This window comes from Sturnus vulgaris, chromosome Z (genome assembly GCF_052056855.1).
Source record: "Sturnus vulgaris isolate bStuVul1 chromosome Z, bStuVul1.hap1, whole genome shotgun sequence".
In the NCBI taxonomy this organism is placed as follows: domain Eukaryota; kingdom Metazoa; phylum Chordata; class Aves; order Passeriformes; family Sturnidae; genus Sturnus; species Sturnus vulgaris.
Window position 1 is genome coordinate 27,361,234 of NC_142283.1, and position 13,251 is coordinate 27,374,484.

A 13,251-nucleotide genomic window follows, 5' to 3' on the forward strand; every position below is an offset into this window, starting at 1 on the left:
CTAACATTTTGCGGGATTGAGCTGAGTCTGGGGAGCTGGGTATTAAATAAACCAGCTACCCAGAGCTGGCAGTGAAAGTAGGAGAGCACCAAATGCATCCTCAGTACATGGCATGCTCAACACAGTTGCAGGAAGACAACACAACTAGGAAGATAGAAATATTTCTGCAACTAATAGTTTACATCAGCTTTTACCGTGTTACTCTTCCATCTACTCTTTTTCTTTAGAAATGTACTAATTTAGAGTTGAGGTATTAGACCTTGGATTGCTTTGCAAATAATGAAACCATTTCTCTTTGGCTCTTCCAGCCACATGAATTCAGATGGTTTTGTGAGTATGTTGATATACCATGTGGAACCATGTGGAACAATGTGACTTTTATGAAACATTCTTGTTTTGCTGGCTCCAAGGCTAACATAATTTAAAGGGCAGTACATCAGAACCTTCCATAGAGAAAACAACTCAGGGTCTTACTTCCTTTGCAAGTTGAAAAACTAGTCCATTTAGGTTAGAATTAAATTAAAATCATTATGAATGCGCAATACACTTTTGTTTTCTATCATATTCAAGGTTTCACTTCCATTTTTTACGCGAGGATAAATTAAAGACCTGTCCCGCAAATTTTTATGAGCAAACACTCCAGCATCCAAAACATTCTATTAAAAATAAAACTACTCAATTTTTTATTTACTTTGCTGGTATATTCTGCTAAGCAAACTGTTCAACTGATATCAGGAATCCCTAAAAGGTCATATTTTGGTCTGAAATAATGCAATGTAATTATGTCTGTTACTCAGGCTTTTTAAAAGACAGGGCAAGCCAAGAAAAGGAGAAAGGAAAAAACCTCAAGAACTGAATTCTAGGCTTCTAGCATGAAATATCTGTATTTTATCTCATGTACCAGATGATGAATTTGGAAGCCAGGAAACACACTACTGTAAGCTTAATTCGCCAAGTGAGTAAATGACCCCTTTTGGCTGGATCAGATATTTTGCAAATTACAACGAGGTTTTTGTTTTGCCTTATCACTAAGAGGCTGCACCCTTAAAAATAGTCATTCCTTTATTTAATATGCCACATTGTAATGAAAATTAAAATTGGAAAAAACAGGTATGGAATGAGATCTATTTCAATGATGGAATATGTGTTTCTTTACACAGAGATAAATAGCAGCAGTTTACTCTTACATACCATCCCCAATAATAAGAGCAACCTCCCCCAAGCAGCACTAACCAATTGCATTTTCCTTTTCCTGAATACAGAGCAAAATAAAATCAGAAAAATGTACTGGTCATGAGAAAACAGCAATTCAGGCTTTAAAAGGACCTTAATGCAGCTCTGGATATAAAGGAAGGGGAAAAAAAAGGAATGGGCTGTGCAGAAGACAGGAGAAAAATCAGCAGTAGGAGGGAATGGGTCACAGTCTTTTAAACACAAATATGTTATGGCACTTATTGTGCAGAATTACAGCATCATGAGAAGAGGTAGAAGACCATTTTAATTACTATCCATATGTGAAAATTTCAGATTTCTAGAAGCAAGCATAAACGATCCATTATCAAATATGATCTTATGTATGACAATTTCATATTCTGGTTATTTGCTTGTAAAATAATATAGTTGTTATACGATAACTAAATTGATAACTAGTGTTTATTGGGATGTGTCATTCACTTCCCAGCACTCCTATGGTTTCTTTAAATTTACAGTTCATGTAAGCCTTCATGATGGGAGAGGTCTAGAATTTTATTATATACATTTATCATTTTCAATATGTTTTACTATATTTATGTAATTGCTATGACCTCATGGAGACATGCAATCTGTTTGGGTTTTTTTTTTCACGATTGTATTAGTTTTGCAAGAACAGCGCCATACACAGAATAAAAGCTAACAAGCTAAGCCACACTTCAACTGGATCACATACAAATCACATATTACTACACAGTGCAAAAGCTAGACAGGTCACCTGTTGCTCCAAGGCTAGGAAGCAGCAAAGAAACACAGCAACAAGGACTCCTTCCTGAAAGCAGAAGGGATTTATTGCAGAAGTAGACACATTTTTACAGACTGGTTTGCAGAACCAAAGGATAGAATAATCTCATTGGTCCAAGGAAGGCAATATCTCTTGCAAACATGCATTTACCAAAACATCACGTTCCTCATGCACTTATCGTGTCACACCAGGTGCTAAACTTTGCTATTAATTCTTTCCCTTCTGTTTTCCTTTGAGTAGCTTGTAGCTACTTGTAGCTGTTTTTCCTGACTCTCACCAGCATCCACAGTCACCTTCTCAAAGGAATGCCACCCCAGTAAAAACAGCACTTCATTCCCTTCTGCATCCCTCACTACAATAATTGTACCACCACTATTCCAATAACAAAACATATTGTAAATATGCAATCCTTTCAGAAACTAACATCTAGGAGGTAAGAATATTGCAAATGTATAGAGACCTTGACAGCAACTAGTTGGTAGCAACTAAAACCACAAAGTTTTAAATCCCTCTTTACTCATAGAAAATCAAGAATATATGAGGTTTAAACTGAAGGAAATAAACCATCTTTTGCTGGTTTGAACACTTCCTGATTGTACTACCTGGCCCAAAGACCCATTCTCCAAAAGGAGCAGGTAGACAGAGTAAGGTGGACAGCACAAAGGAGACGAGAAACTTGAAAGAACTCTTATAACACCATTGTGGTTCGGAATTAAATTAAGGAGGAACTATTAGGTAATTCAAATGCTTTTGTATTTCAAGGCGTGCTTCTTTATATATGGCCATATCTCAGCTCATATGTCCTTGAGTTTTGTATAAGATTTCAGCTTTTTATTTTTTAAACTTCACATTTTGTAGAACAAGTGGTGAGCATGTGAAGAGGACCACACTTGTTCCTGTATGAACCCATGAATTTCACCCTGAATATTTTTGAGGACTCATTCAATTTTTCTCTAAAAGCAGATTGAAATGTTGGGAGTCAAAAGGAAGATGACTGAAGCAAAAATAAAGGAATTGTGAGCACATCATGTTAATTGGAAATAAAATTTCACTTTTTTTTTCTTAATTTAATTTTGGGATCACAGTTAACATCTTACAGTGATATGTTTCAAAAAAATCTGCCATTGTCTCATTCATGATGCATAACCTTTTCCTCTTTTCTGAGAAAAGAGAATAGGAAAAAAATATTTCCCAGTCTTTCTGCACCCTTCCAGTTTTATAATCCCTCGAATAGATGAATGGACAAGAGCACTGTGGTATCTTCAAAGTTGCAGTGAAATTTAGCTCAAGAAATAATGAGATTCAGTTTTTCAGATTCTATAGAAGAGTAAGAGGGACTTAGCTGGGCCAAAGATTACTCCTTCTAACAAAGACACAAGAATAAAAATGGTCTTGACTCAGATTCTGACCCAAATTTAAATAGAGAGCTTTTGCTTTTGAAAATAAAAAATGTATATTGAGGTTTTTTTAAAGAATATAAGTTTAAGGATAAAAACAACTCAGTAAGTCTCCAAAGATCATTCATTTTGCTGCACACTCAAGTCCTTTTAAGGGAAAGGAAAATATAGCCCAACAGCTTAAACCCAGTAATTTTCAAGATTTCCATTTGCAATCAGTACAAAGACCAAGGAAGTACATGTTGCATGACCATTTTTTCAGCTTTATAAGGTTATTCTTTGGAAGTATCTTACATTTAAAGTGAAGGAAACTTAAATTTAAGAAGTTCATCTTATTCTAAATGTGTGATGTATTTCAGTTTTTTTAGTAAATGAAAGTCAGAGTCACAAGAACAACTCATCTTACCTATCCAGATTTTTTTTTTTAAATAACTTTTACAAATTTCTTCTGTCAATATTTAAATTGGGAAATTCAAATATTGATATTTGACTGGAAGCTAAATGTTGTTTCTATTGTCAGCAGAAGCCTAATTGCTTGTGTGCATTCTCCTCTGGTGGCAGCTAGTAACTATTACAAAAAACAGGACATACTGCAAAAGGGAAACAGAAATACAAACTAGTTCACAAAAAAAAATCTTTATTTCACGTTGTAAGGCTTCAAACATTTAGAAAGAATGGGCTCCTTTAAATATTCTTCATCAACAGCTAACAACTTCTCTGCTTAACTTCACCTTATCTTCACTCAAAAACAGCAAAAGAGATCTGCAAAAATGAAGTTAGGATATTAGAAAACCTTAAAACAGCCAACTTTTCTGGAGTATTTCTTATATTCTTATAGTCAACTTTAAGGACACTCCTTAATTTTTTGTTAAATACTGAAGAGTAATGAAAAATATGAAGCTAAGGAGTAGTGTCTCTAAAAAGCCCTTTGACAGTGAATCTCAAAAAGGTAATCCTCTATTTGAGGATTATATTTGCATAAGAGAAGTGAAAATGCTTATGTGCTACATACCTTAAAAAAGACTCAAACTTCTCTCTGCACTTGGGCAATTATAGACAGTAGCGTCCTTTTAGCAGGACATATCATAACCTGAAATATACCGGAAAAAAGGGTATTCAGCTGGGAAAAAAGAGCCATAGCTATTATGCCAGCAAGAGTCAGTGTTAGTGTGAGAAGATTTACTGGACCCTTAGTGTTTGATTTGTCTGTCAGCATCTCAGGAAAGCTGAGACCCTTGTGTCCAGCTGCTCTGACAGTGTCCCATTGTGGGGACCCTTCACTGAGCAGTCCTGCTGGATTGGAGCGTGGTTCCACTGACTCAGTCAGGGAATCCAGCAGTGTGAGGGAGACCTGGAATGTGTAAGCCACTGCCAGTGACTGCTGGTGCCCGTGAAGGACTCACACTGACAGCTCATGGAGTAACACTCTTTATTAATGTCAAATCGTGACAGCTTAAGGTTCAAAGGCTGTCAGTGATAGCATCTGACTGAAAAAAGGTATTCAAGTTAATATACAGACCAACTCTAACCCCCAGTAAAATGTTCAGCTTGCAGAGAACACGATTCTTACCCAACAGGCCTCCCTGTGGGGGAGAAGACAGATTCAGCCCATTGACTGGTCCCAGCAGTTGTGATGGACTCTTCCCTACCTTTGCCCCCATTGTCAACTTACTTTTGTACTATTTCTCAGTGTTTAGGTGCAAGTTGAGTGACCCTAGTTATGCATCCCTTTGTTACTGATTGGTGTAAAATTGTCTCACTTCGCTTTTAAAGATACAGCTATATCTGGAGAAATTTTATGTTGTGCCAGTTGCCAAGAAAAGGAACAACACCACAGGCTTTCATTATCCTGTAGAAGTAGTATTCACAAGTAGTCCTGCTGAAGAGTGACTAAACATGTCCTTGCTGAACGACCCACTGCTAAACACCCAGGTCTGCTGGATCTTTACATTGAGACTTTTTTACTTCAGTGAGTTTTTGGAGGCTTCTCAGCTAATGGTAGTGTCACATGTGGTTATTACATATTGTTATGGATTGTCCCCAATCATGTTAATTGTGGACCTAACTTCTCTCATTCATTTTCTCTTATTCATATCTTTATTATTCTCTTTTCTTCCCCTGTGGTATGGTATGCATATACACACTTTTCAACTGCTTAGTGTAACGGCCATCATTTCTCCTTGTGGAAGAGGCTTTATATAAGTTTCCTGCTCTCTTCCCTTGTCTTTATACTTGAAGCATTTGCTTCCATGGGTTTCATTCAAAATTTCAGTATTCTAAACTATCTTCCCATAACAGTCAGAACAAAAGTATTTAGTGATATGCTGCACTTTGCTAATCATTACTGTCATCAGTCAACGCACAGAAATCATACATATTTAACTGGCAGAATGAGCTAGGTGTGCTAAATGAGGTGCATAGCTCAACCTGCAAGTATCTTTGGTTTGTCTTTATTTTCAGCAAAATCACAAGGTTTCTGTGTATTGTCCATTGATCCATAATTATTTTTTCATTAGACATACATTTAGCCATTGTTGAAATTTTCTTGTATCAAAATACACAGCTGCATGCTGGGTACGTGGTCACATTGCACAGCAGACTTTTTCTGTTAGGTATGATGCTCCAATGTCCTTGTCATTTAATAACTGATGGTTCTGCAAAGACTAATGAAAATTTGCTTTTCCACAGTCATAAGTACTCCATTTGACACTCATTAGGCTCCCTTTCGGAGGGGAAACAGAAGGCAGTAGTGCCTTTGGGGAGAACCATTTAATAGGTGTTATTCTCAAACCTTGATAAGTTAGAGAGATGGGCAATCAGCAAGTGCATGAATTTTAATTTGGGCAAGTTTTGGATTAGTTTCTTGTACAGACTAAGGAACAAGAGGCTGAAGAGAAGTGCAGAGGAAAGAGACCTGGGTGCTCTGGTCGATGGCAAGTTGAATGTGAGTGAACAGTGTGCCCTGGCAGCCAGGAGGGCCAAGTGTATGCTGGGATGCTTTATGCACAGCACTGACAACTGGTCAAAGAGGGGATTGTCCTACTTTTCTCCACACTGATGCTGCCTTAGTTTGAGGACTGTGTGCAGATTTGGGTACCACAATATGAAAAAGACAATAAGATATTAGAGAACATCCAAAGGTGGGCCATGAAGATGGTGAAGGGTCTGGAAGGGAAGCTTTACTTCCTCTACAGGAAGAGACTGAGGTCATCTAGGTTTGCTCAGCTTAAAGTAGAGGAGACTTCATTGTGGTTTTCAACATTCTCACAAAGAGAAGTGGAGCAGCAGGTATGGATCTTTTCACTCTTGTGATCAGTGACAAGACTCAAGAAAAAGGCATGAAGCTTAGTCAGGGGAGGTTTACACTGGACACCAGGAAAGATTCTTCACCCAGAGGGTGATTGAGTACTGGAACATGCTCTTCAGGAAAATAGACACAACACCAAGCCTTGAATAGAAATTCAAGAAACATTTGGACAACACTCTCAGCTTATGGGGCATTCTGCATAGGGCCAGGAGTTGGATTTTGATCATACTTGGTCCCTTCCAAAGCAACATATTCTATGATTATATGACTTCTGTCTCCTTCTGACTCAGAATCTTTAGGTTACAAGGTAACAGTGTTCTACAGCAATTTTGTTCAAAATGTCTATGAAACACCTCACTAAACCAAGTCCCCAAATGTACATACATTCTAGATCTTTCTGTTTGCCATCTATTAGTATAACATATCTGTATTTGGGTTTGGAGCACTACACTGAAATTAAGATTATTGGGATAATTATAAAATGAATAACATTATTATTGTTCTCATTTGTGATGAGTAGTCCAGAACAATGCCTTAGTGAATATGAGGAAAACATTAATATTTTCTTTTAATACAATTCGTAACTTACAATGTAGGAGAGAGGAGTCAAGCACAATCATTAAGTTCTTCAACTTTGTGAATTCCAAAAATACACAGAGATGCATTTTCGAAACACTTTAGGAAAAGCCATACAAAGCGTACCTTCTAAAGAGAGGAGAAATTAAGAAAACAAGATGGTAAAAAAGGAACTTTTTTCCCTTTCATCCCAGATGGAAGTAGAAAATTGCTGTCCTGTAACTCTTCGTGTATGACCTGTGAGAAATCTGCTGATGTGTGTACTTCATGTCTAGAAGGTAACATTTCAGCTTCCTTGGATAAGTTTGCAAGTGACTGTAATATTTTGTACCCTACATGCTTCCAAAGAACGCTTTTGTCAGTGCTCACTACAAAGTCTCTCAACAGCCTAAAAGGCAATCAGACAATCAACAGCTGAATTCAGTCAACAGGGCTGCCCTTGGCAATATGGGTTAAAATATTGTCATGTTGATGTTGTTCCTTTTCTTTCCCTTCAAATAAAATTTGTAGATATGATGCAGGAATTACCGAATAGGAATTTCTTCAGTGATTAGATATATACTAGATTATCCTGATGATTCCTTCAAACTGTCAGTGTCTGAGCAAAATAGTTTGGGAAATGTCTTAAAGAAAGCATGTTTTATCTATGCTTTTAAGAACCAAAGTTGAATTTTGAGAAGTCGAAAGCTTTTTCTGTAGCCATCCAAGGCAGAAGTCTTTAAAATATATGCCTAATTGATGCCTTTACCCCCCTGGGTTGCTTTTCTGCCAGGAAAATTTCTTATCCATGATACCTGTGTTTCTCTGTGCCCTCCAAAATATTTTGGCAACGTTGCAAGTGGAAAGTGTGAGATGTGCGGGGATGACTGTGAGGTGTGCTCTGACCAGTGGCACTGTCAGAAGTGTCAGGCTGAACAGAAGCAGCTGCTCTTCCTCCACAAAGGCAGATGTTTACAGGAGTGCCCTGAGTAAGTAAGCCCTCTTATATCATCCCTGATTTTTCCTCTGTGCTCTTTCCCTTTAAAGTTCAGATCCATGATACTTTCAAGGAAGACCTTAGTGTAACACAAACTACAAGAAACTAATGTAAATGTAGTTTTCATACTGCCTGAATAAACAGTATTTTCTTTGGGTTAAAGAAAAAGAAAAAAACTCAAAAGTGAAGGTAAGACATTAAATCCTATGAAAGATGGAACAGCTCTCAATGACTTTAATAGAAACATGGTACATCACGGTAAATGATAATAAAGGTTCTAGATATTCTCCAGTTATTCCTTCCTCAAAGTAGTACAGAGCAGAGATATAAACTCATACAGTGAATGTATTTGAGTCCTGATATGTAAATACAGCACTTAATGATGTGTGTTTCTCTCTTTAGCTCATGTTTTTTTTAATATATTTTGATACGTGGAATTTAAAAAGATTCCCATTTGACTGCAATGGATATTAGATCAGGCACATGAGATCATTAGATCAGGCACTTTTCTATGTTTTTTTCATCAGCGTTCATCTTATGTATATATACATAAAACCAGTGCTAAGCAGAAAAAAAAGCCTTGCTAGGTTAACATTTCTTCTTCAGAAAAATGTGAAGCTCCTGCTTTTCTTGCAATCTCTCTGCCACTGCCTTCCTGGTAATTTTGTCAAATAAGTCAATGAGGGCCAGTGGAAGAGGTTTCCTTCATGAAATGTCATGGTGAGTGCAAGGTAATTGCAATAAAGCCTACTCTAGTCCAGAAACAACTTTTAATATTAGAAACTGAGGCATACAACCATTAATTGTGTTTTGACAATAATATGTTTCTTATGAGTACCAATTTCTCTCTTATCCCGCTCAGAATTAGAATAACAAAACTTTTAATGTAGCACTGGTCATTCCCAATGTTATTATCCCCCTTTTTTTCCCAAGTTCAAGACTGTAAATGATGGCTTCCCATCATTGAGCAAAATCCACAGGGCTTAAACTCCAGTTTCAGACTCTGAGGTAAAGTTCTTGAGACACAACTACTCTTCACTGGAGCAAAAAATGAGACTCTTTATTAAAGGGGTTGGCTTGGGTTTTAAGGGATAAAAAGAGATAAAAAGGTTTGACTTACTGCACGATTAATTTTTGACAGTGGAATTTTGAAAGACTGGGGTAACACAGTATTCAACATTGGAGCAAGAGAAGATGACAGGACTGTGAGAAGCAGTTGCAGGCCCTTGACAAAACCTGGAAGATAAAAAAAAGATGATAATAGGCATGGTTCTTCCTACCTTTTCTCCAACCTTGCTCCTAATGCATCTCCTGACTTTCTTTGGAAAGATCATGTCCAAGAAGGGAAGAAGAAGCACCCCCCTATAAGGAGTAACAAATTTGTTAATGTAAAGTACATATTCTGGGAGTACTTTGTGTCTCAACTTCTTCTTTAGTTTTCATCAATGGTTCTCTGGATTAGCAATCTTCTCAAAATGTTGACTTACCCATTCTTTAACCTCGTAACAATTTGGATTTGAGAGTGTAGACAGATTAAATCCAGCATCTTTCTATGCATCTTCACCTGAAGCAGATTTTTTCTATATTTATGCCTAGTACACCCAGATATGGCTGTCCACATTTGTTCACACACCACAGATAGCAGCAAAATGTACTCCCTCTTTGCCATCTCTAGCCTGCTCTTACTAATGCAAGGTATTATATAAATACCCTGCTTTTTTTTGTTTCTTTTCAATCCCTGCCCTTATTTTTCCTAGCCTTCACATTTCCGAAGTTGTCTCTTCACTTTCTCCTCTCCAGAGCCACTGGGGTTACCTCTTTCTTTCCTTGATATCAGTATTGCAGGTCAGCTGCACAAGACTAGAGATTGCCTGTTTTCCCAAATGTTATATATCTTTCTATCTTATGTAGAGGGGAAATAAAGAGAAAAAAATTCAACATAACATAGACAGCAAGTACAAGAAGAAAGGAAAGCCCTTCACATAGCACTAACCATGTACATTTTCTGCTTTCAGACTCATGGGATGTAAAGTGGAAGATGGGCAAAAAATTGTGTGAGAAACACGTTTGATTTAGTGAAGTGCGTGTGCTGGGAGAGTCTCATTTAGAGCTGTAATTCTCATAGCCTAGAGTGACCAGCAGTTTGCTTTCTGTTTTTCTTCATTCCATAGGGGATATTTTAATGATTCTGAGACTTGCAAGGAATGCAGTGGATCCTGTAAGACATGCATAGGAAATGCAACTCAGTGCCTGTCCTGTAAACGTCCTTTGCTTCTGGAGCACTCGAAATGTAAATCTACTTGTTCAGAGAAGCATTTTGCCTTTGAAGGAATCTGCAAACATTGCCCTAAAATGTGTCAGGAATGTATTCATGATGAAATATGCACAGGTATTACAAAGAACTGCTGTTATGTAGAATAAAATCCACCTGGATCTGTCTGGAGGGAGACTGACAGAAAACCAAATTTGAATTCAGTAATGTGCAAGAAAAAAAACAAACTGATGTGCATATCATTATATCATTGTCAATCTCTAAAACAGATTTTGATGAGACTAAATGATTACTCTGTAAAGATTTCACATTACCTTGCCTGGTCCTGTGGTTCTTCAGAGATTCCTAGTGATTTGATTTTATTTTTGATCTGGTGTATCCACCCTTAAAATCTTGGATATGTGCACTAATGTGAAATGTAGAATGTTTCTTTCCTAGCTTAGTTAAACTTCACACCTCTTTAACATTTTTGCAAATGACCATTCCTGTTAGAAAAATAAATCCCTGCAAAGAAAGAGATAAGGAAAGCCTTCAGTACCCAGATGAGGCTAAAAGCCCTCCCCCTCCCTCCCCCCCCCCCCCCCCCCCCCCAAATTTCCCCCTCAAATATTAAGTATAGTTAATATTGAGTGAGCCATTCTGGAAACATATACATGGATGAAAAAAAAAAATAACACTCAACCAACCAAACCATAAATAAACATATTAAACCTAACATTACTAATAAAATAACAACTCGTTCACAGCTCTAGGCAAAGACAAACATTTAGGTCAATATATTCTAGCTAAACTATTATTTCAATTATAAACTTAAACAAAACTTCAGATATGTACATTCCTGATTTTGCAGGAAGTTCATAATGCATAAAAATGTCAGAAAAAAGGCCATCTGTATATTAGTGTCAAATGGCTCGGTTAATATCACCAAAGCTGAGCAAGTGACGTTTTTCATAGTTTCTTGCTGTAACACAGAAGATACCATCTGAGGGTTGGGCCAGTGTAGGTCTTCTGGAAGGGAAAGATTTGAAAAAGGAAGTCCTACCTTCTCAAAATGTTCTGATGACTTCTGTAATGACAGACAATCCAGAATTTAATGTTTCCTAGGATTTACCTTCTCTCGCACTTAGCCAGGTCAGAATTTGCTGCTGATTTGCTTACCTGAGTTCTGCTGTCCCCTGTAGAGTGTATGGACGAGTTTTTCCTGCACGAGGGGAAGTGTGTGCAGGAATGCCCTTCACACTTCTACCCTGAAGACAAGCACTGCTTTCCCTGCCACATGGACTGCAAGGACTGCAATGGGCCTCATTCTGATGACTGCACAGCATGCACTTTCGGCTTGTTTGTCCTCTACAACGGCATGTGTTTTGAAGAGTGCCCTGAGGGGAGTTACTATGAAGAAGCCACCAAAGACTGCCAAGGTCGGCAGCTGCTTTTTTCCCCAGAAAAGTATTGAGATACAAGTCGGTCTGTTTAAAGGTCACCCCCTAACGGCCTGCATGTGACAGCTAATGTCATTACCAGTGTCTTGGAGTTGAAGAGGATAGCTAATGCAGAAAAATAATCAGGTTTATTGTAGAACAGCAAAAATTGAAGAAAGCAGAGAGAGAAGTAGCCAGGATAAGTATATTTATTATTACAGGCATCCACTGTGATAAAATGCTGAGAATGGCTGCAGATTTGCTGAGAATTGCTGGAGACTCTATTCACTGTCGCAAAAACAGTGATAATACAAAAGAAAACCTAAGGAACTACTTGCATAAGATTGAAAATTACTTCCCTCAGACTTTCATCCTGAGATTACAGCTGCCCCTTTAAAAATTAGAGCTGTAATAACACTCTGAGACAAATCCAGAAATGGTGAAATTCCTACTGTTTATCCTTTTCAGCATGCCAAAGGACATGCCAGACTTGTTCTTCCACTGCCTGCCTAACTTGCAGAAATGGATGGATATTGAACCATGATGGGCACTGCATGTTACCTGGATACTGCTCTCCCACTGAGTACTACATTGAGGAAACTCAGACTTGCAAATCCTGCCACAAGAAGTGCTTCCAGTGCTCAGGACCCACTGAACACCACTGTCTCAGCTGTGCAAATAACCGATATCTTCTCAGTAAGTGTCTCTCTCCTGCCTCTAGATTTCATTCTACACCAAAAGCATGGAATAGACAAGTTTTCATCACATTTGTAAATCATTTGGGCTGCATCAACCAATCTAAATAATATAAGGACATGATGAGTAGTTAAATTGAGCAGAGGTAATTTCTTCAGCAGGGCTCTGTGGGAACTCTGTGAGGCAGGGCTTGCCACTCACCGGGCCTAATGCAGGATTTCTAAATAGCAACAAACTTGTATGTTTCATTTGCTTGGAATGTACTCTTCCTATTGTTTCCTACAAGGACTTTAAAAGAGGGCTATCATTGGGTTTGTTGTTGTTGTTGCTGCTGTTAATGTATCCATAAAAGTGCACATTTTCATGTTGGCTTGTTTAATCCCTGAAGCAGGCTGATGAGCAGAGGAATACTTAAACATCTGTTAAAAGGGATCACTAAGTCAGCATCTACTGGGTGGCGAAGGTGCAAATTTACTTTCCTGACTTTGGAGGCAAAGAGTAGGTTTGAGACTATACAGTATCAGAAACAAATAGGAAAAAATTATAAAATCCCCATACCACAACATTTCTTCTCTGCATAGTCTTCTGAAATCAAAAGTTTTAGAAAATCATT

At 37.8% G+C, this 13,251-nt stretch overlaps 2 protein-coding genes across 4 annotated transcripts in view; one reads left to right on the top strand and one right to left on the bottom strand.

Annotated features, from left to right (window-relative positions):
• Nucleotides 1-13,251, top strand: part of PCSK5 (proprotein convertase subtilisin/kexin type 5) — a 245,934-nt gene that overhangs the window by 225,833 nt on the left and 6,850 nt on the right. The window contains exons 29-33 of the mRNA XM_088156601.1: nucleotides 7,471-7,554; nucleotides 8,049-8,244; nucleotides 10,424-10,641; nucleotides 11,706-11,942; nucleotides 12,411-12,638. Of these exons, the coding sequence (XP_088012727.1) occupies nucleotides 7,471-7,554; nucleotides 8,049-8,244; nucleotides 10,424-10,641; nucleotides 11,706-11,942; nucleotides 12,411-12,638 (963 nt within the window). The remainder of the gene's footprint in view (nucleotides 1-7,470; nucleotides 7,555-8,048; nucleotides 8,245-10,423; nucleotides 10,642-11,705; nucleotides 11,943-12,410; nucleotides 12,639-13,251) is intronic.
• ARSK (arylsulfatase family member K) overlaps nucleotides 1-13,251 on the bottom strand; it is a 44,811-nt gene that overhangs the window by 1,509 nt on the left and 30,051 nt on the right. Inside the window, exons 1-5 of one of the 3 annotated variants that reach the window (XR_015799499.1) lie at nucleotides 10,839-10,978; nucleotides 9,373-9,488; nucleotides 7,290-7,405; nucleotides 4,406-4,483; nucleotides 4,014-4,155 (exon numbers count right to left, since the gene is read on the bottom strand). The gene's annotated coding sequence lies outside the window, so the exon portion shown is untranslated. Of the gene's footprint in view, nucleotides 1-1,969; nucleotides 2,024-4,013; nucleotides 4,156-4,405; nucleotides 4,484-7,289; nucleotides 7,406-9,372; nucleotides 9,489-10,838; nucleotides 11,029-13,251 lie in introns of those variants that run through there. The other 2 variants (XR_015799500.1, XR_015799498.1) reach the window with 2 other exon arrangements.